General features: G+C 39.9%; 1 protein-coding gene across 1 annotated transcript in view; it reads right to left on the bottom strand.

The window, feature by feature from the left end:
• Positions 1–22,547, bottom strand: part of asic4a (acid-sensing (proton-gated) ion channel family member 4a) — a 90,043-nt gene that overhangs the window by 2,304 nt on the left and 65,192 nt on the right. The window contains exons 2-9 of the mRNA XM_086123989.1: positions 15,445–15,589; positions 13,987–14,114; positions 13,715–13,868; positions 6,871–6,924; positions 5,112–5,265; positions 4,369–4,460; positions 3,672–3,751; positions 1,622–1,738 (exon numbers count right to left, since the gene is read on the bottom strand). Coding sequence (XP_085980115.1) covers positions 1,622–1,738; positions 3,672–3,751; positions 4,369–4,460; positions 5,112–5,265; positions 6,871–6,924; positions 13,715–13,868; positions 13,987–14,114; positions 15,445–15,589 — 924 coding nt within the window. The remainder of the gene's footprint in view (positions 1–1,621; positions 1,739–3,671; positions 3,752–4,368; positions 4,461–5,111; positions 5,266–6,870; positions 6,925–13,714; positions 13,869–13,986; positions 14,115–15,444; positions 15,590–22,547) is intronic.

Raw genomic sequence — 22,547 nt, 5'->3', positions numbered from 1 at the left:
TTAAAAAAAAAAAGAGGCTTCAATCTTAATGCCACTGCGAGTTGAAGTTTACTAACTAAACAACATAGAGAATTAAATATTGTGTTTTTAAACAAACCACATTATCTTTGTCTTACAAAAGTCCACTTAGCATAATGCTAACAAACGCAAGTAGCATCAACGCATGTCGACAGACAATAGAATACTGCTCACATTATGTATCCTCAATGAAAGACAGCTACTATTACTTCAGCATATGTCTAAGTCACTTACAGTAGTTGTGAACGTCTTCTTTGTTTTTTTTTTGCGTTTGCATGACTGTGTTATAATGTCCCATGGCGGTGAGGTTGCGCACACCAAAAGGAGCCACATCGACTTAACTTGCACGAACTGTTCAATTCTTTACGTATTATTTATGTTATGACGATGTTTCTCCACCAAATAATCATGTTTTGCTTGCCGACCAAAAAATGTATTTACTTGACACAAATTTTAACTGGACTTATGTCTATTGTCAGAACCAATAAACACTAAAATAGTAGTGAGTGTTAATTTACCTATAAGAGGTCTACAAATTCAGTTGGAGATCAACAAAGCTTTACTCAAGTTTTTAATCAGAGGTACAAAAACCTTTTTAGATTAGTATTTTAGCACTGATACCGAATCTCTCCTTGTTGTCTCTTACTGCACACGTTTTTACAGGTCAAACTTAAAAGCCAAAAATGACAATATCTCAAAAATCTGATGTGGTAGAAAAAAAAGTAATGGCATTAATAAAATCAATGTCAAAAATACACTCATGGGGCACATCCAGTAAAACTGCCTCTGATTAAAATTTGCTGTTGACCAGTGAAATGAATGAATACTTTGGACAATGTTTTGCGTCCAGGAACACTTTGGCGAAGGCCTTTTTCTCTCGACCATGACTCTGCCCAATTGTACAAAGCAAAAAATCACCAAAAATACTTTGTCATAATAGTGACAACGTGTGTCATGTCCCATTATCCCAAAACTTTAGCCTGTGTTGTGAGATAAGATTCTGACATTTTCATATCCTCGAAAAACAAAGCAAAACAAAACAATATCGCCCATTCTTTCCATTCAAAGTGAATTATATTCCAGATGAGGCCTTGCACACATTTAGGAATCAATTCATTTAATGATGACTGAAAAAAAGCAATCACCCAGGAAAGGGTGACGTAAGCAATGAAAAATGTGACAAGCAATGAAAAACAAACGTTAACAAGGACAAAGGAAGAACCTAACCCCATGTCATGACAGCACCCTGGTCCGGGACAAAATAGAAATACAGAATGAAACTTAAATATGTCTAAAGTTGTTGGCGAATGCACTGATTTTAATCACTGCCAGCACTGAAGTAGCGGTGAACAGCACTGAGAACTGACTCTTGGACTCATTTGCGAAACATCCAAATAAAGTTGTGCAATAAACAAATCTAGCCTTTGAGCAAATGGCTGTGATGTATTAGGAATACTGCATATCATTAGTGGAGAAGTGGAAAAATATGATTTCCCCTGAATATTCCCAAGTACAGTAGTTTCTCAGTCGAAGTCCAGCGCCATGGGAAGTAGCCGCGACATGAAAAGAAGCACAGTTTGTTGCGTTACAGAATGTGCCAGACCTCGATCTTCATTTCTTCCAGACCCACTGTCGCAACAGTGGCAGGCTGCGGTTGCGGCTTGCTCTTCTTTTCCTCTCTTTGTGGCCTCAGTACACGTTGTAGGCGTTGCTTGAAGACCTACATGAAAACAGCAACACAAAAGAACAAAGATGAGAAGGAAGAAAGACGGGCCTATCCGAGACCCTGCCCATGATTTGTGGCATAAAAAGAAATGCCGCAAAAGCTCAGATGATGACACTAATAAGTAGCAAGTAAGTACCCATTGTAAGATTTTAGGTCTGGAGATACAAGTAGCAATGATTTTTATCCACCCATAGTGCTTGTCTCATGAGGTGGATCTGGCCTTTAACAATCCATCTGTCCATTCAAATGAACACATCTTGTTAAACAGCTTTCTGACAATTTACGCATACATAAAATAAAGGTAAACTGATGTCAATATAGAGTGGGGACATGCAATCCTTCGACCTTGTTTGTCCAAAAAAGGTTGTTTCTCACATTTGCCTGTGGAACTACTGTTATTGCTTGCTTACGTGATGGCAAACATCTGATTCTGACGTGCTGGATATGCAACCATGTCGTCTGGGGCCCGATATGCTCATTTAATCAGGCAGCATGACATTAGTCAGGCTGCACGATAAATGACAATCAGTCTGTGGGGAATTCAGGGCGACATTTTGTCTTAGCCTGCTGAATCGAGGTCAAAGAAGGGCTTGCTGTGTTTAAGCCTACTGCCGGTGGGATTTTTTTAAATTTTTTTAATCTTGTTGATTCTTGGTCTGGAAAGCTAGGGTAAGGCTAGCATGGACTAGCCAAATTACATTCACAATAAGGGTAATATTTTATGTTGAAGTATCAAGTGTGACATAATTAAACATGGGTCACAATTTACCAATAAGTAAAAGTTCACACATTTTTAGACAAAATTGTATTTTAACTCAAATTAAAGAAGTGGAGACAGCATGATGATTACTGCTTAGCATATCTGCCTTACAGTTCTAAGAATCCGGGTTCCTGTATGGAGATTTCATGTCCTCCCTGTGCCACTGCAGGTTTTCAAGCGCTATAGAAAACAAATTAATGGCTGAATGCATTGTTTTCTGGATTAAATTGATCAGTTAGTTCTAAGAGATTATGATTAGGACTACGCTAAATAAATCAGCATGTACTGTATTGTACCGTATTTTCCAGACTATAAATCACAGATTTTTTCATAGTTTGGCCGGGGGTGCGACTTATACTCTGGAGCGACTTATGTGTGAAATAATTAACACATTCTATCATTTGACGTTATTTCCACATTAAACCGCAAGAGGGGTATCGATGCCTGTGTTGATGCTTTCCACATCGACAAAAAAAAACAACCTATGATGACTCTGACGTCAGCGAAGTAGAAGAGGAAGCACCGTCTCTTCTACCTCCGAAGTTGGCAGAGTTGCTTAAAAGTGACTACGAGGATGAAGATTTCATTGGATTTAATGATTTGGAGTGACACTGATGGTTTGGTGAACTTGTTAGCATGATCATTATGCTACAGTTATCTGAATAACTCTTAATATGTCTCAGTTCATTGTTTATGCGTCATGTAACGTTAGCATATCGTACTCTTATTCAGCCTGTTGTTTTATTTTTATTTGCCTTCAAAGATGACATGTCTGTTCTTGGTGTTGGATTTTATCACATAAATTTCCCCCCAAAATGCGACTTATGTATGTTTTTTTGTTCTTTATTATGCATTTTATGGCTGGTGCGACTTATACTCAGGAGTGACTTATAGTCCGGAAAATACGGTAATTGTCATTCTAAAAGTGAAACCATTATCTTGATGGATATCTATAGTACCTATTCATGGCATTTTTTAAACAACCGTCACTTTTCCATTCTAGGGTCAGCCAATTTTGGGATAACACCCTGAACTGGTTGCCAGTCAATCAAAGGCCATGAAGAGGTTAACAACCATTTTCACCCAAGAGTATGGCTGCTTTACATGCAGACATATACATGCAACCAACATGACACTTACATGCAAACATAGATACGGACACCATACCTCATAGATATAATCTAGGATTTCTAAAATAGTCAGGATGCTGGCTCCGATGAAAAGGCCCATCTGTCCGCCAATGTCACCTAAAAACAGCGTATTCAGACAAAAAGCTGAAGTCATTGGCTGTTTTTTTTCCTCCAGCATTTTGATAAATTATCACTTCATTAATCAACACAGTGGTACCTTGAGATACGAAAGAGGGTGTTTGCGCTTTTCAAATTGCCAGCGAAAGCGGCTACATTTTATCACCTCCTGCCCCCCTCTAGTCTCCGACCCAAGCCACGCCCTTTGCGAACATGAGCGTGCACGAGACAGGCACCGTAAGAATGCGCACGCGGTAAACAAGCAATTCTTCGCCACAATTGCTACATTGTCAGCATGACTTATTCATGTTTGAGTGTTGTGTTGTTACTCTTGTTTTATTTGGAGGGAGTCCAATTCATTCTCTTTAACTTTAGATGCTTACCGGAAGTAAGTAATCCGGCCATGAAGCATTTTAACAAGTATGACAAATGTGTTTTTTGGGGGGGCGGAGGACTTCAAACTAGCCTTTTATAACAGGCAGCAGTTTGGCAGGTGGAGAACAATAGTTCAAAACAAAAGGCTTCTACCGGAGTTACAAGCGTAGACATGAAATGAATTACACTCGTATCTCAAGACACCATTGTAATACACAGAATTATAGCGGCAGAAGTCATACCTAATAAACCTGCAACGTCATAGGCTTTCTTTTGCTCTATTGTTTCAAAGTTGAGAGCCTCAAAGAAGATGTCCAAAACCAGGAAATTGTCTCTAAGAAAAGTGGCAGAATATTAAAATATAGCAAAAAAAAAAAATCACAAGACTCACATCAGATCAGAAAAATGACAATATTCTATCAACGCTAGACTTTTCACATTAGTGAACCCTTTGTTATATACTGCACAGAGCTGCAACGTTTAACAGACAACTGATCTGTTATTAAATCAATCTAAATATTTTCAGATTTTTGTAGTCCTCCCTGGAAGCAGACTCTTTGTGGGGGGGGGGTTCTGCTTTTACATTGCAAAACCATACTCAACATTTTTACGCATTTTCTGCTATGTAATGGACCAAACTAGTAACTGAGTCATCATTAGTTCACGTCCAGTGATTGAACAAAGGGATGAAAATGTTGTTTTTTTAAAAATATAAAATCCAATTCATTGACAAAAATTAACCCCTCATACTGTACTCTATACATATTGTGACCTCACAATAACAAACAATATATTACGAACAATAAAGCATAAAAAAGTAAGGTGATGCGATAATAAACATTTCTTGTTGCGTTTTATGTTGTGTGCAAGTGATCGTAGGCTCGAGGTCAGAGTTAATGATCAGTTTTTTTACGAGAAGCGCATCACTGCTCTTACTCCCTCTCACTCTCTGGTGAGTTAGGTTGTCGCTCTGTAGCGCTCCTACCTGATGTAGTCTTCTGACTTGTCGTATTTCCTGGAGAGATAGCGAGCCGAACCCTTGCTAGGGATTTTGACCATGGAGAGCTCTTTGCCGTAACGGGTGAGATTACAAGGCGTCTCGCATGGACAGGTGTCCCCGCTGGTCTTCTGGAGCTGTGCTGCAATGCAACACATAATAACTTCTCATCTTATACCTGCAGGGCTGACTAAAACACGAGACAGAATTAGGAGGAACATCCCAAATAGCAGTGGTTAAATTGGATTTTCTGAAATTTTGCAAAGATTGCGAGGGTAAACTCGTAATATCGGACTATTCACTTCTACCACATTTGTAGAAATGAACAGGATTGTCCATCTGGCTGAAAATAGAAGTCTTCTATAGTTTGCTAATTCATGTTTAAGCAACGCTAGTTAATTGATTTTGCTTTCAGTTTCGTGCCTGCTTCTTATTAACATTACAGTTACAAAACAAAATTATGATTATTTACATCAGTGATTCTGAACTGGTGGGTGAGGTCCCTTTGTAGAGCCATTTGGGTGGGTCACCAACAAGTAGTCATATAATACAGGGGGAACATTTCAAGGTTATAGATAGCGTCAGAATCCTTTTTCACAGAGTACAGGTAAGCACAAGCGATGCTTTTTTATGACTTGGAAACCGCGTTAGCGACTTGCGCTCAATTCGGGTGATGTCGCCACCGTAGGAGCAGTCAAATATGTCAATGACATTATGGCAATCACCAGAAACGTTATTACATGGGGTGGAAACACAACATCTCACGTAAAAAAGGCCATTGCTGTTTAAATATTCTAATAATACAGACTGTTAAATTTGTTACGGTTTCTTTGGTTTTCATCCTTCATTCGGAGACACTGATGTTGCACTTTTCGAAAGAGATCAGTGGCAAGATATTCATTTTTGTAGAAGTCCATCATCAATTTCTTTACAAAAGTGTTCTTTGAGGCACTTTAAACCTGTAATCATGTGTAATTCAATTAGCATGCTCGGTACACATGTTTGAGCAATCCATTTGCATTAATGCTCTTAACAACTCCCAAAGTGAGTGACGACTTAGTGGTAAAAGGCGGTCTCGGTGTGATAGATGAGAATGAATGATTTACAGTTTTTTTTCCTTTATGAAGGAGAACAATGGCGTATATTTCTCATGAGGGAGCTCTTCCTCTAAGAAAATATTTTTAGCTATTACCTTCCACCAAGAAGTCATAATTCATATCATTGTATTCACGAGTATATATGGATATAACCTCCTCCTAATATATTCAATATGTTTTAAATTTAGTAATGAGAGGTGTAATTAAATTTGTGAATGAAACGGCAGAAAAGGTGTAATTATACCGCACATATATCTACCCATGTCTGCCCGCTAGCATAAATTATTTTTGACTGCAACATTAAAGCCATTGAAAGCGCGGCGCTTTTGTTCCGTCCCAATATCTGCGGAAGGGAGAGCGAGATCAGATTGAAGACGGAGGAGACGCCGCAGAAATGACGAATATGTTTAATATTAACAGTTCAACAATGCCGGTCATTCCACTCGAAAGTGACAAAATCACAATGGGTAAGTCATTTCAAGATATTCAGATTACCTCCGGCTATGGTATTGCTTATCTATCTAGATAGATAGATATACCTATATAGATCTATATAAATATATAAAATATTAAAAACATTGTACTGTATCCATTTTGCATCGTATTCTCTTGTGTAATGAGAAAAGAAATGAAGGCGGATTGTTTCTTACCAAGTGCTTTGTCAACACAGTTGATTTTATTAGGAGGACAGATCTCAGCGGTTCCTGGAGAGGAGAGCACATAATGAGTCTGATCAATCACAAGCAAAATGATCAGTGACCCGTATCTACCGCAATGAGGAAAACGGCTGTGAACAACACGCCGTCGCTTATCATTCATCTCCGAACGAAGGCAGCCACGCGGAGGATGACTTGCATCCACGGGCACGGCCGTCCCTGAGAAATGAAGCATGCAGCCTGCATGTTTAGAGTAAACATCCTCAGAAAAACACATTGGCCAGTCCATCAAACGCGGGAATTCATTAGCGGCACTAGTCATTAGCAGAGTTCTGCTGTTTTGCTTCTTTATGAGGTGCGGTGATTAATGTACAGTGAAATGACATCGGCTTGTCTGTGTGACTTTTTCCACGCTCACAGTTATGTCTTGTTCAATCTCGTTTGTACAATGTTGTGCAATTATCACTGCGTATAAATTACAGTCTTGAATAATAAAAAGGGCAGCCCAACTTTATTTTTGTCTGAAGAGACAAAAGCCGTGTCCTTTTTCCATGAGCTGTCCACATGTCACAGGACAAGAACACCCTAATAGCTTTTTTGGGCGGTCGCCCAAATATAGAAAGAGACCAGACACTAAAATTTACTTTGAGGCAACCAAATCGTGGAAAACACATTTTTGCTTCTATGCCTTAACGGTGGTATAAGATTTAAATGTGGGAGATGCTTTCCAAAGAGTCACATAAAGTCACAAAATGTGTTTGTAAAATAAGATTTTATCGACTGCTTATCCTCATGACGCGTTCAGGTCGTTAGCTAGCCACTCTAGCGTTTTATCAGACTCATGTAGACTTACTGTAATCAACTGCGCAAGAAGTGAGGCGACAGTGTTGATAAGTGTACAACATTGCTAGTTTACTGCCCCAACATGCCATTCATCCATTTTCCGTAGTGCTCAGTTGTTCTCATGAATGTCACGGGTGAGCTAGAGCTTACTGATAGAGCTTACTGCTTTAAAGTCTTCGAAGTCAGACATCCCAGTATTCAGCAACCACCAAAAGCAGCAGCCCTTTGTATATTTTGACGAGGGAATGGAAAACTCGCCACCAAGTAGATGACAAAGGGACAACACAGTGAACGAGTGGCTAGCACATCTTACGGTTCTAAGGTTGAGGGGTTTGAATCCGATCTCTGGCTTTCCTGTGTGGCTGAGTGTTTGCCGTGAGCTTGTGTTGATTTTTTTTAGGTATACATATAGACTATTCATACCCACATTCACACCTCCGGACAATTTTGCCTATCACACTAGCTAACATATCTGTCAAGGTTGAGGTTTTGCTGGCAAAAGCTTGAAGACCCAAGTGTAGGAAGGCAGAGTGCAGTTGTCTCAAAAATAATTTATTTTCAAAAAACAACAACAAAAAGTCAACAAGGAATATAGAATCAAAAATATTTAATGTTTAATCAAATCGTAATTCTACATGTCAACAACAGCAATAAGGAAACCAAAACAGCATGAGTGGGGGATCATGCAATGACAAAGGCTGCAGTGTGTGAGCACCGACAGCAACTTACAGAAACAACAAACCAACAGAAACCAGGGGAGCTAAATACAAGCAAACTGACGAGATAACGAGGTACACCCAGATACTACACGAGTGGCTGAGGGAGCTGATAGGTTGGTGCAAGGAACAGGGCTGACAAGGACAGGTGGAAACAAAACCCTAATGAGACAGCCAAGACATAGAAAGGGGAGACACACACACACACACACCAAAACAACATGAAACAAAACTCAAAAAAAGTCAGCATAACACTGATCATGACAATATCTGCTAATCGTAAATAACATCATATTTAACGGACATGTTTGCGAAGCTCTCAACGCCTACCAACTACAATTAAATAAATAACAACTTTGATTACATGGTGCCTTTAAAAAGACCCACGAATGCTCAACAGAAATATGAGGGGCAATTAAAAGTGTGTCCAGTTCCTAAATGTATACTTTGGTGAACAGATGGTGCCTGAGGAGTTTGTGAACATATACAAACAAAACTATAGCTGGGGCTATACCCACTGCATGTGCAAGGCAGGATTATCTTCCACATCCTGTTTACTGTGTAAAAACTCCATAAGTCAGCGCCGTAACATTTGAACAGCTGTGTGTGTGTGTGTGGTCAAGACTGAAAAAGACTTTCGATTCACAAGTTGGCCTCCTACCCCCTTGACAAGCTTTTGAGCCAATTGGTCTCAGGAGTCCTATAAAGGAATTTGAGTCTTCTTAATCAACAATAAATTGTTGCACCCCAATGTGTGGTGCCCAGCACAGGCCTGCTTTACCAAAGGCAGCAGACCAAAGCTCCCACATGTATTAAATCTGATATCTACAATAAATAGAATTCCTGATGCAATATATCACCGTGGGAAGCCAAGGCGGTGCTGCCGCTTTCTCACGACTGCCAAGTGATCGTTGCTCACAATCTGTTAATTCAAATGTGTCTCCCAATACGGACCCTTTTTTTTTTTTTGTTTTGGCTGTCTTATTCATTTGCAGTGGGGCCGCATTTCTTGTTAAAATGAGTTATTTCTCAAAGTAAACTTGAGCTTGCAATTTCTTCCCTGGACTGACGCGCGAGGCAATGGCCATTTATAATTTCGGTCACAAATTGATTTCCCACTGTTAAAAACAGTGGACCAGCACTTATAATAGTACAGCTGTCATACCATAATGTAATAGTTGTGGCCCTGAGGAATATTCGAAAGCAGCACTATTATTCTTTGTCCATTCTCAATTTCTCATTTCTCTATTTTTTTTTCCAGACTTAACAATCCAAAACGTGAGTGATTTGCAGACAATCCAACGTTGTTTCCAATGGAAATGATACGTGCACTTTGTGGCCTAATATGTTGACTGTACCCTGAGTTCTTTGTTTGGTTGTGTGGTGTTAACAGCTTGCATTTTTTTTTTCTTGAGCTTAAATGCAGCCACCAGCTCTTTCAAAATAAACACACATTTTACATTCAGTGGCATGACTGCAGCAGTGTTGATGACACACATGCTGTGCGAGTCTCGGCACCTCATTTGGCGTTTGAAAGACTGGCGTCTCAGTCATATCCTCCAGATGATTAGGGAAAATGAAAAATTGGTAATCAATAAAGATAAATGTCTGTTTGACACAGCAAACACCATTTTCTAATCTGACTGGGCTGTCTGTCTATGATTGTCGGATATTAGGTCTTTTACTTCATTTGCATCCATATTCACTTCCATCATAAATATACTATTACTGTGCAACATCCAAATCCAAAATGCATTAAAATGGCACTGTATAGAGTTCATCAAAAAAATTGGGAAAATATTACCGGTAATCAAAAGTCGCACAAAAACATTCTATATTTTCTCTTTTTTTTTTGTTTCTTTCCATGTACATTCCAAGTGACACTTAACCTCGATTGTGTTTATATTCACGGAACACATGAAACATGTGTCTGGCATCACAATTATTGGGACTATTTTTTGGCTCTTGCCTTGATTTTTGTTTTCTCAGTTTTTTTGGCTCTTGCCTTTGCTTATGTTCTTCGTTATTCAAGTAAGTAGTTCTTGGTGTATTGAAGTGTATCCGTGGTTTGTTCTCCATCTGGTTTGGTCTTTCTTGTACTTTTGTTCCAAGCTATTTTCGTTTGTGTTTTTTCCTTGCCATGTGCAAGCACGATTTGTTTTCTTCGCATCATTTGTGGTTTGTGGTCCAGCGCCATTATTTGTACTTTGTTGGCCTTGCGCCTCTATTTTGTAAATAAATATTTTTTGTTAGTTCAACTTTCCTAAGTCTGTGTTTGAAGGGTCTGATTCCGTCCGTAACCTTCTAGATGCCCGACATACACCAAAAGGAGCAACATGATGTCCACTGAAGTGAAGCAAAAATTTTTTTAAACATTTTCTTTACATTCCATTTAAATATATCATTGCTTATGTTACATTACTACTACATGAGGTTGGAACAGAAATGGCATTTCTTTTCATTTGAATTGGGAATAAGCCCTGTACGCATTTTTTTTTTCCTATGAGGCATATCATAATTTGACACTTGACACTTGAGAGAACAAGAGGAATCAGAAATGAACCATGCAGTGTAAATCAGGTTGAAAGTGTGTGTCAAAAGTGTTTAAACCGCGTCTTGGAATAAATGTGTTTGCCTTTGGAGGTTCCACAGTGTTGACAGTACATCCACCAACTTAAGCGGTTAATAATTACACTAGCCGTGGAGTGGAGCAAAGACCATTGATAAAACAACAGATCCACTTGTCATAGCAGTACTGGTTTGATTCTTTGCTTTGGTCCGCCATGTGAATCGTATACTGTATTTATGAGTCAAGTTGAGCTAAAAACATGGAACCATACACAACCGAGGACGCAACTACAAGCTTCATGCTTTGCTATTAGAAGCTGGAATAATAAATGATATAAATTGACGATGACCTGGCCGAGCTAAAGGTTTGGAAATTCACTGAGATGTTAATCACGACTGACACCTGACTGAGAGCTGCCATTAAAGCTGAAGAGCATTCCATTCCTGGTACAACAGCTCAAGGTCAGCCACACCAAATTACATCTGTCCCCCACGGGTTCAAGTGGGCCAAAATGCAGATGGGTTATTTTGCATATGCCTCATGATATCATGTAAATGCAAGGCTGCTGCGGATCAGCTGATTATTAAAATAGTTGCCTGCAAATATTCCAATGATAAGTGGTGACTCCTAATTGGATTCTTGATTCAGCCTGGCTGCCACTCAATCTTATCCATCATTCCGTGATCTATAGCTGCTTATTCGGTTCAGGGTCACATTTGGGCTGGAGCCTATTCCAACTGAGTTAGGGTGAGACTGTGGACTGGTCCCCTGTCAATCACACAGCTGACACATGTTGCCATCTAGAAAAATGGGAAGTCTGAAATGTCCAGTGTTGCAAAATGAAATAATTACAAAGAATATGAAAATTGCACAAAGACGTTGTCATTTGACACTGTATGGAAATTGATTTTCAAATATTCATCTAGGATTCTAATCCAATTGGTGACCAAGCTTGGATTCAATTTACCCCGCAATAAGTATAGAAATAGACATACCCTATTTAAATCCTCCCTATGCATGTTTTTATAGCATTTATAAGACATCATTTTTTATGGTCTTGAAACACACTTTTAAAATAATACAAAGACATACAGTATAAACACATAATATATTGAGAGTGTGCAAGAATAATTCATAACACAAAAATATTATCCAAGTAGCGGAACAGTGTACCATCTATCCATCCATTTCTAATCCGTTTGTCCTCACGAGGGTTGCGGGCATGCTGGAGCCTATCCCAGCCGTTTTAGGGCAGTAGGCGGGGTACACCCTGAACTGGTTGCCAGCCAATCGCAGGGTACACAGAGACGAACAACCATTTGTGCTCACAATCACACCTAGGGACAATTTAGAGTGTTCCGTTAACTTCCCATGCCTGTTTTTGGAATATGGGAGAAAACCGGAGTACAGAGAGAAACCCCACGCAAGTATGGGCAGAACATCCAAACGCCACACAGGAAGGCCAGAGCCGGAAGCGAACCCTGCACCTCTGCACTGTGAGGTGCTAACCAGTTGTCCACTGTGCCTCCCGGAACAGTGTGCCATGCCTATATATGTTTACAGTAAGCAACCAAACTTATCATCCCATAATACCGTATTTTCCGGACTATAAATCACAGTTTTTTTCATAGTTTGGCCGGGGGTGTGATTTATACTCTGGAGCGACTTATGTGTGAAATTATTAACACATGATTATGTCATTTCAAATGTTATTTTCACATTAAACCACAAGAGGGCACTCTCGGTCTGTGGTGATAAATCGACGATGAGTCTAACGTAAGCGACGTAGAAGAGGAAGCGGCGCATCGTCTACCTCCCGAGTTGGGGGAGTTGTTTAAAAGTGACACAGAGGATGAAAATTTCATTGGATGTAGTGATTGGAGTGAAACTGATAGTTTGGTAAACTTGTTAGCATGTTTTTTATGCTAGCGTTATCTGAATAACTCTTAATATGTTACGTTGTTACTGACATTACCAGGCATGTCAGTCATGTAATGTTAGTATACCGTACACTTATTCAGCCTGTTGTTCTCTATTTTAATTTTATTTTCAATTGCCTTTCAAGATGACATGTATGTTTTTGGTGTTGTATCAAATACATTTCCCCCAAAAATGTGACTTATACTCCAGTGCAACTTATACAGTGTATATGTTTTTTCCTTCTTAATTATGCATTTTTTTGCTGCTGCGATTTATAATCCGGAGCGACGTATAATCCGAAAAATACGGTACATGTAAATAATCAAGCCCAAAGAAGTACATTTTGAAATGTATCAATAACTGTCACTTTCTGTAGGTGTAAAAAGTAGTATTCTATAGGATGAAATTCAATCATTTTCACAAAAAAACTATACTAAGCTGAAACTACTTCCAGTACTTCGTGTGCTGCAGTATTTGCATGTAGCATGTATGCCTTTCAGCCGTAGGATGAAGTGAGCGACATCAGGAGTTGGAATTGAGTTGGCCATATACTGTACTTCAGTGTGAGCATCTGTGCGTGAGTTGTGGCCTACCACAGCTTCTTGTTAGCACTCTCTTTTTATATTTGAGTGTTTGACATTTTGTACCATTCAAATAATCAACTGAAAGTACTTTTTTAAAATGCTAAACACAGAGCTACTATTGATTGTTTCTGCCAAAATGACAGCAAAGTATATTTTACACTCTGTATAGGCGAGAAACGTAAAACCTCAACATATTCAGATCATACCTGGCATGTGCACCATCCGACAGTTGCACACTCGCACAACCTCATTGGTCTCGCAGAGTAGGCGACAGGCGCTGATGCTGTAAGTGTCGTATCCGGGGAACTTCTCCTTGCTGCTGGAGCGGCAGTTCCCCCAAGGCTGGGGCAGATATGTCAACTGAGGATAGAGATTTATTAGCTAGGCAGCCAGCAGAGGTGAACTGTTCAGGACTAAACCAGTATGGTTGTGATGGTGCTTGTGGGTGGGCTTGACGATGACGACGATCAAGACCTACCCTTTGCTCCTGACATGAAACAAAGGTCTGGAAGCCTGGCGAGACACCGAAGCCCAGCTGGTGAATGTAAGGAGGCTCATCTTGACTATGGATTTGAACTCGGATTCCGGCCTCTAGAGATGTCTCATCTTCAAAATGGGGCACACGCAAGGCATGGAAAATTCAGAGGAAAATGGAAATGTGATGTCAACATATCAAACTCCAGATTGAAATGCTATTAATGAAACATAAGTTTGTTGTGAAAAGCACATGGAAACTATACCTTCAACCATTTTGACATATATGCCAGTTTGTTTGTTTTTGGCAGCAGTGATTTGGTTGCCAGTAGAGTGGAACCTAATTTGACAAACTTAATTGTTCCATTGTGTTTTTCATGTGTTTTTGTGTTTGCGTCCACTTACAGGATGTGCATGCATTAGTCACAAAGAGCAGTGTAATGCAGACATACAGATACTGTCGTTTTGAAATTCTACATTCGTAAGTGACTCAGTAAGCTGCAGTAGTATTCGTTGTTGTTTTTTGCAGAAGATAAATAATATATGCCTTTGTGTATTGTATTGTTTTATCTATTGTGTTGCTTCACTGTTATCATGTGTTCAAATATCAGTTGCTTAAAGGGTGATAGCACAGCAACACTGATACTTTCCATTTGCCCGTCCGTGGCATTTTGCATCCATTTTGTATCAGGCAACATCATGTAGTTGTCATGTGGTACACAACGCGTAATTCTCGATACAATATATTTAGTTTGACAGGAAACTTCGACTTGAAGGCTCTTATTTGAAGACTGTCTTCCAAACTGTTAATTGTTGGGAATGAAGTTGAGTTTTATGACACCATCTAAAAATGTGTTCAAATTTTTGCCTGCAAAAATAAAATCATCCAAGTGCACGAAAACACAGTTCACCTGGCAAGAGACAACATGTTTTAGCGTCCAACGGTAAAGTATGTAATTTTTTTTCTTTTTCTATAGCTTTTTTTTTTTTTGGTTGGGGGGACACATTTCAATTGAGTGTTTCATTGTTTTAGGTTTCAAAAGAAACAGAGGTGAACTAATTGTTGATGATGGTACAGTTTAGCACTGGACTTGATTATAATACCGCATTTCTAATTCGAAAACGTATTGGGCATTGACCTTGGCGTGTCCAATCTCTGGTAACTGTATTTCGATTATTTCGTGTGGGATGGATTCAAACTTGCTACAAATCGAAGTGAAAACAGCCACGTGAATTGAATTATGTATGACCTCCAAGTGTTGACTCGAATACTAACAATTTTCAGTCAATGGGTTCAGAGTTGGTATGGCTAAGTTTTCTCATCAGTTTACAAATTCTGGCCGAAAGAGTTGCAGTACATTCCCCCCAAAATGATGTCCATTATTATTCATCAATTATGCTAATTCAACATCAAGCAGTAGTGTAAGAGATTACATTAGACTCAAAATGTTTGCTGGCTTACTTGTCTCTCTCCATATTGGCAGATATTCATCCTGCTGGATATCCAACATGATCTCCAGCCCATTTCCCATTCCCCCTTGCTTGGTTTTCCTGGATGTGGTCTTGTTCCCATTAAAGGTGTAGCATTTCCCATATCTGGTGTAAACCTGCCAGAAAACACAACCTAACATGAACTTGACAAATTCAAGGCGCTGACGGGGACTAGATGGGATGAGAATGAGATTGAGATGAGTGTAGAAAATAAATAAGTAAGCTGACATTCTGTCCGTGCAAGTGACCGAATGTCTCTCATGAACATCCGGATACGGTCAGTATCCACTGCTCACAATGGCGGTGATTAATTATGTTTTAATTGGACTTGTTGCTGTTATTGTACAAATGAGCCCTGTCATTTGGGAAAAGTCGGGTTATGTTATATTATGATAAGGAACAAACAAGTCTTCGAGTTCCAGAGAGAAATGGGCAAAAAAAAGCATGGCAGTAAATTGCAGGAAAAGCAATCAGGTCTACCCACGGTCCCCCAAACGTTGATGTCAGCAAATAACAGTAAAATAAAACTGATGTTGCTGTGCTTGCTCGCAGTGCGTTTCTTGATCTGTGGGTTCACCAGCTTGCTGTAGCACTTTGGAGCCGTGTTCCCTGACAGAGGCAAGGACGCCACTGGAGATAATAAATAGCCAAGATGTCACTTCTTATAGGTGCATTTCATTTTACGAAGAAGGAATCATTATCCAGTCCCTCAAGCAACTTCATTTGGGTTTAATCACAATGGCAGGATGATGAAATAGGGAACGGATCAACTGATTAAATTTCAAAAGTTGATTTGCTGGACTTCATGGCGTATATGCATAGGTCGATACATCACTCAACAACCAATCGCCAAGTCCAGCATCAGTTTGCATTGACCTGAAACACATATGCAAAGCTAAGTAAACTCCATCCCGTTATTGTTTCAAAGTGTGTTTTTGTGTAATTACTTTCAAAACATAGATCCAAACTTTCCCCGCACCATTATGTTGAATCCAATCCACTTTGAAATACTTTGAAGACATTGGAGTGGCAAAACCCCTTGCTGCAAACTCCCTTAATAATGTGAAATAATCCACATCCATAGGCAAAAAAAAAAGAACAAAACAAAAAACAAACCAGGGGGGAAACAAAAGGTTCATTGTTGGTAGTGGTGGCATCCACATCCCACTGAAATCTGTTTCCAATATTTTGTTGCGTATGTAATCGATCAAGACAAAGTGATGATCTGGTGGTTAGCACATCTGCATGTGGTTGGCTAGTGACGAGTCTAGCGAGTAGCCAACCCCTCGCTCAAAGTCAGCTAGAATCGGCTGTGGCTCACACTCACAAACAGTATAAAAAATGGTTCGATGGATGTAATTGGGATGTTTGTGTGTGTGTATGATTTGCTATCATTTTACAGCACTGGAAATTACGTTGTACCTAATATACTGGCCTGTGAGTGGAAACCTTGATGGACGGCTGAGTAAGGCATTCATTACCACAGTGACGAAAATCCACTGGATTCGTTTAGTGAAGAAAACGCTGGCCGGTAATGAAAGTGTTGGAGAAAAGGAAATGTCCTGGCAAGGGAGTCAACCAAGACCCCCCCCCCCCCCCCGAGACACAAATAACAATCATGCTGACGTATGTGTTCTGACTTTGACATCAAACAGATCCGCCAAATGAGTGCACCGAGCATACAGTAAATTAAGTCTGTTTGCAAACCAACAAAAGGCCTTATTTATACGCCACCAATGTGTTTACTTCTGACAATAAATCTGGAGGTGCAGGGTACAGTCCTTGCCGAGGCAACTCCGATTAGAGAAGGAAATATGAACCATGTAATGTGGGTTAAGGGGGATTTTTTAATTTTTTTTTGCAGTAATTGCTTTGTGTCCTTTAAACAAAGTGCACAGTTTGTATAAAGGATGAGGCCAAATGTTTGCCTTCATAGGAAATGAATCCTGACAGAATGACTAAAATAACACTTCTGCAATATAATACCTCCCGGAGGCGCTGCTGTGGAGGTTTCTGCATTGACCAACAAGGCCGGGACCCACTTCTTTGAGTGCGTCTTCCTGGAGTGCTTCATCTGATTGGATGTACTTTCAAACTATTTCAACCAACATTGTATAGCATCATATGAAGCATTAAATGTTGCCTACTCGGCATCCATTGCAGCCTGGTCGTCCTGGGAGGGGGAATCCCCCATCTGCTGCCCCTTCTCTAGGGTTCTTAGTTTTCCCCAAGATGCTTTTTTTTTCCTTGCACTACTACGGGTTGAGGTCAAGTGATGTCATTAATATTTGTCAACTGTGGGCATGTGAAGCTCTTTGAGACTTTTTCTGTGATTAAGATTTATATAAATAAATTTGACTTGACTTGACATGTAAAAGCCAATATACGTGCACTGTATATTCTGTATTTTTACATCTTGGTGGGAGGTGTCTGTTTCATGCTGGTTTGAACCTGGAAATTGATTTTACATCTGTGTAAAAGTTTCTGTGCATTGAATGGGCTATAATTTGCATGCGATGGCGATTCCTATTTTGAAACAAGCAGCCCGGGACTTTCCACTCGTGAAATCCTCTAGTGATGTGTGCAGTGGAGGCTTAAAAAAGGGTTCTGTTGATCCCGCCTTACCTCAATTGATTGCCGACTGTTGTAAAGGAAAAGTAACAGAAGCCATGCCAGGCCAAGCAAGAGCCGTTCTGGAACCTGGAATGGAAAAGCCTGCTCAGGAGCTGCCAGATCCCCTGATCCAATTTTGGGGGAGGGGGGGGGGGGGAGTAACCAAGAGACCCATCATCTCATCAAGAGCATGCCCAGACATTGGTGGGGGGCATACAGGTACAGTAAGTGTAGGTCATCCACGCAGAAGTTGAATTAGCCTACATTGTAATTTTTCCACTTTGTTTTTTTTTTTTGAAAGAGGATTTTGAATCCAGTCCTCAATGCTCATTTGAGAATTCTTACTCTTTGCATTCCCATTTGCAGTCTTTTGATTTTGAACTGAAATGTCCGCCATTGACAGCTGTGATTTCTAATTGAATTGCTTTTATGTGTGTTTTTTGTGCATGTCCAGCGAGTATATTTAGAAGTGGGGGTGGGAACCCCAGAAATTCTAGTACGTGTCTGAGTGACATGTGCTGCTAGCTTGGAAAGGTTTAATCTCAATTTGGCTGTTGCAGAGTAGCCGAGGAGGTAAGCTTCACTTATCGCTGATCCTCTCAACCGTTCATTGACACACTTAAGTCCAACAGGCGGACTTCCCCTGATGGAACGGGCAACAGAGTTGAAGGAGGATTTTGCTTCGGAAATGCTGAAAAGTGCCACAACCAAGCACCTTGGGTCTGCTCTCAACACTGGAGGACGTTGATATATTCATATGATTCCCCCTGAGACCATGGCAAGGTCTTCCAATTATTTTGCCTCTTCAAGATGTTTGGGGGGCGCCCAGTGTGTTTTTTCTTTTTTTCCTGGCTTTTAAATCCAGCTTCATCCCTCCCATCAGCAAAATAAATGGAGCATTTTCTCATGTTACACGGGTCTTTCCCCAACTGTTTACTGGCTGGTGCAAATCCGATAAATAAAAATGTTTTGTATTTTAACAAGTAAGTTAATAAATAAAAAAAAAGCAAGGAAACTAAAATAGGTTGCATCATGGAACTGAGATGTTCCTGCAAAACAACTAAAAATATAAATAAATCAGTTTACCATGACTAAGGATAAATATTTAACAACTCCGTCGAGACAGTGCCATCACGGCCCCCGCCCTCCTCTTTAACCTGCACCCGAGCAAAAGAGGACTTAACAGACAACAAAAGTGCACCACCTTGAAAGAATATGGCAACATATACATGAAAAGAAGATGACAAATGATGATAAAGTAAAAACTAACCAGATTTTGAACTTAGCAGGGAATGTTATGAAACCCCCCCCCCCCAAATGATTCATCATACTTGGAACAAAATAATGCAACTTTATACACCAAAGGGAGACTCCCGTTGTCCTTCTTGATGCACTTAAAAAAAAACAACAGTGTATTCTACCAGAAATTTATAATTAATACATGATGATGTATTACGCATGCTGACTCGACAGCAGAAGAGAAGATTTGGGGTTACCGGTATATGCACGACATGCGGCCGCATCACACAGAAGGTGAAGCTCTGCATAACTCAAGTCATTTGTGCGATAGTTTTGTATCATGGGATATTCATGACATATGAACAGACTCAAGTAATCATCTTAGAAATGGCTGTGTACCTTCTCATTCCAGATGTTGACGGAAGCCCGACCAAACATCTGAAATTATATTGTTCAACGAATATATACTGTATGTCACAATGTCAATCAAAACTAAGCATAGTTAACTCCACAATGGCAGAATATTTCATGATGTTTTCTGGATACAGAAATTGAAACGTCCATTGTGTCACATTCCTCCCTTACTGCTGTTTTGTTTTTGTCTCAACGGTCCGCAGAGGCGCTACTCTTCCTCGGCTCATTCTTTCGCTGTTTATTAAGTTTCGGCCAGTCGTACTTCCTCAGGTTAGGTGAGTACTGATACAGGTACTGGTTTATTTTAAGCTATCTTGAACTTATGGTGATGCCGACACCAGACACCGCTACTTAAGGCCCAAAAAGTCTTCCTCAGCAGTAGGCGGCGCTATGTTGTGGCTGTTTGACACATCAGCGAATCATCATCGGCGTCACAAAGAAAGCTCATTGTTTACAAATTTTCTGTGTTAAATCGGTATCGGTGAGTATTGAAACAAACTGGTATCGGTCAGAAAAAATATGGTATCGAACATTCCTTCGTACTTAGCAGTACTTTCTGTTATTATGTACTGTATTCCTTTTCTGGTGTTAGAGTTGGTCTTTGTTTTTTGTTTGTTCGATACCTGCAGAACTGGAGAAAACCCACATAAAAAATAAGCACTGGGATAATATGAAAACTCCTCACCGGTGGGCCTGAACTGAGATTCAAACCTAAATTTCAGGATTGTGAGGCAGATGTGCTGACCACAGACTCAGCAAAAACAAGAATAGGTTCTCTGTAGAAAAAAACTAAAATGAAAACATGGACATTGGGGTTGGTTGATGGAGAGGTATGTTTGCTTGACCTAAATATTTGACTAAAGGTGACATTTATTTATTTTGGCTCAGTTCAAAACACCTCAGTGTTGGCGCAAACCGAAAGATGGAATGGGATATCCGTAGATCCCTATCAGGACACGAAATTGGAATCATTATTATTTAAAAAAAAACACAAATATGCAATTGATTTAGCTCAGGTCTTCCACTATCTTGGAAAGCTGCAGTGCCCCTTCATTTAGCTCTTTTAAATCCTTGCGTTTTCTGTGATTAAACCGGGTTGAAATAATCCTTCATCAAAAGTCAAGCAGATTACTTTTATCATGGCTTCGCGCACTGAGATCACATGCTGTGGCTGGTAAACACAAATCTATCGTGACCTTCATAAGCACACTGTCGTCACACTGGGAGATCAGCGGTTGGCCTAAAGACAGGTCTAACTTTGGCTAAGTGACAAATCCGAGCAGAGCAGGCCGAACATAAACTACAATTTCGGCATAGCGGCTCACTATGTTACTGCGCACACATATTCCGTAGATCATTACACAGCTGAGTGTTTCAATTTCACTCGTAGCTTCTCATAGGGCCATCCATGCAAGCTCTATCATTTCCAATTAGTGGTTTGTCATCATTCTACCGCTGGGCGGAATAACACGCGTGATAAATGTGATCATTTCCTCAAATAGTCATGACAAATTCAAATGAATGCGGAAGCATTAGGAGTAGTCCGCCGAGGCTCCCTGATTAATAGGATGATCATCCAACGTGATGAATTTGGCACTGTTCGGTGTTCACTCGGAGGGAGGTTTTCATAAAAAGCTGTTGTACCCACTTGACCGTTTGAAGCCGCATACGTTTGGCTCCAGCACCGCATAGAGTAAAATTAAGTCTGTTGTCAAACCTGCGGGGCTCGTTTCAGTCAACTTTGTGGGAGTTGTGACTCATCCCCTGCCCTCTTTCCGGTCCGTCCAACAGAGCATCAAAAATAAGTTCAGCATCGCAGTCAGCGTGCAGCGCAGTGAGCAAGCCCTCCCTCGATGTTCCCATTTTTGTGCCACTGAGTTTTCCTGCCACTCACCCATGCACACTCATCTAATGGATCGGTGATAGATGCTCTTGAAATAACAGGTTGGAAATGGACAGGCTCTCCAGCACAATACAGCGACTCCGAAATAGAACTTCCATCTTTACAACTCTCACAGTTTCCCGTGACCGCGGTCTGCACTTAATTCAAGGCCACAACCTCACCAGGGCGCTAAATGTGATTTGCAGCACATAACAGGATCACGGTTGGTTGAGTTGGACCCCCGCCAACATTCAGACGCCACTAATTTATCATGCCGAAGAATTGTTACGTTCAGAATTTCCAGTCGCAGATATGCCCCTTTGGATTCAGCCGGTTGAAAACACTAATGTCCATTTGGATGATTTGTCAGATTTTTAATTTTCAACCCTGCTCAATCAGATAATACACAATAATCTATTCATCTATGCATCTTATTTTCCATACAGTGGGGCTTTGAGATATGACTTTGACTCAAAACACCCGTATCTCAAATCTTCCCCCATTGAAATGAATGGAAACGCTTTTATCTATGACTATTATTATTATTATTTTATTATCATTATCCATTTTTCATACAATAAAAAGACTATTAAAGTTCATTAAAACATACAGTAATGACCTAATAGAATGAAAATAATTTGCATTCTTTGCTTCAGAACCATTGTCATTGTGTGCTCCTTGGCCACCAGGGAGCAGTATATTGTAGACAGACACCCACAAAGGAGTTTCTCAACTACCTCTTTATTAATAATAATAATAATAGAACAACAATAAATTCATATGTAATATATTTACCATTATTTATGAATTAAAGGTTAGGTCCAGCAACAGGGACTTTTTGGAATTTTTGTCTTAAACGTCATTGCTACATGGTAAAATCCATTTTGTGCAAGCTATTATAGGTTAAAATTAGATACAACAATTAA

Source organism: Hippocampus guttulatus, chromosome 11, assembly GCF_054856545.1.
Source record: "Hippocampus guttulatus isolate MCC_2025c chromosome 11, RoL_Hgut_1.0, whole genome shotgun sequence".
NCBI classification, from domain to species: domain Eukaryota; kingdom Metazoa; phylum Chordata; class Actinopteri; order Syngnathiformes; family Syngnathidae; genus Hippocampus; species Hippocampus guttulatus.
The sequence above is the reverse complement of the archived record's forward strand: the minus strand, read 5'-3'. Positions and strand labels throughout refer to the sequence as shown.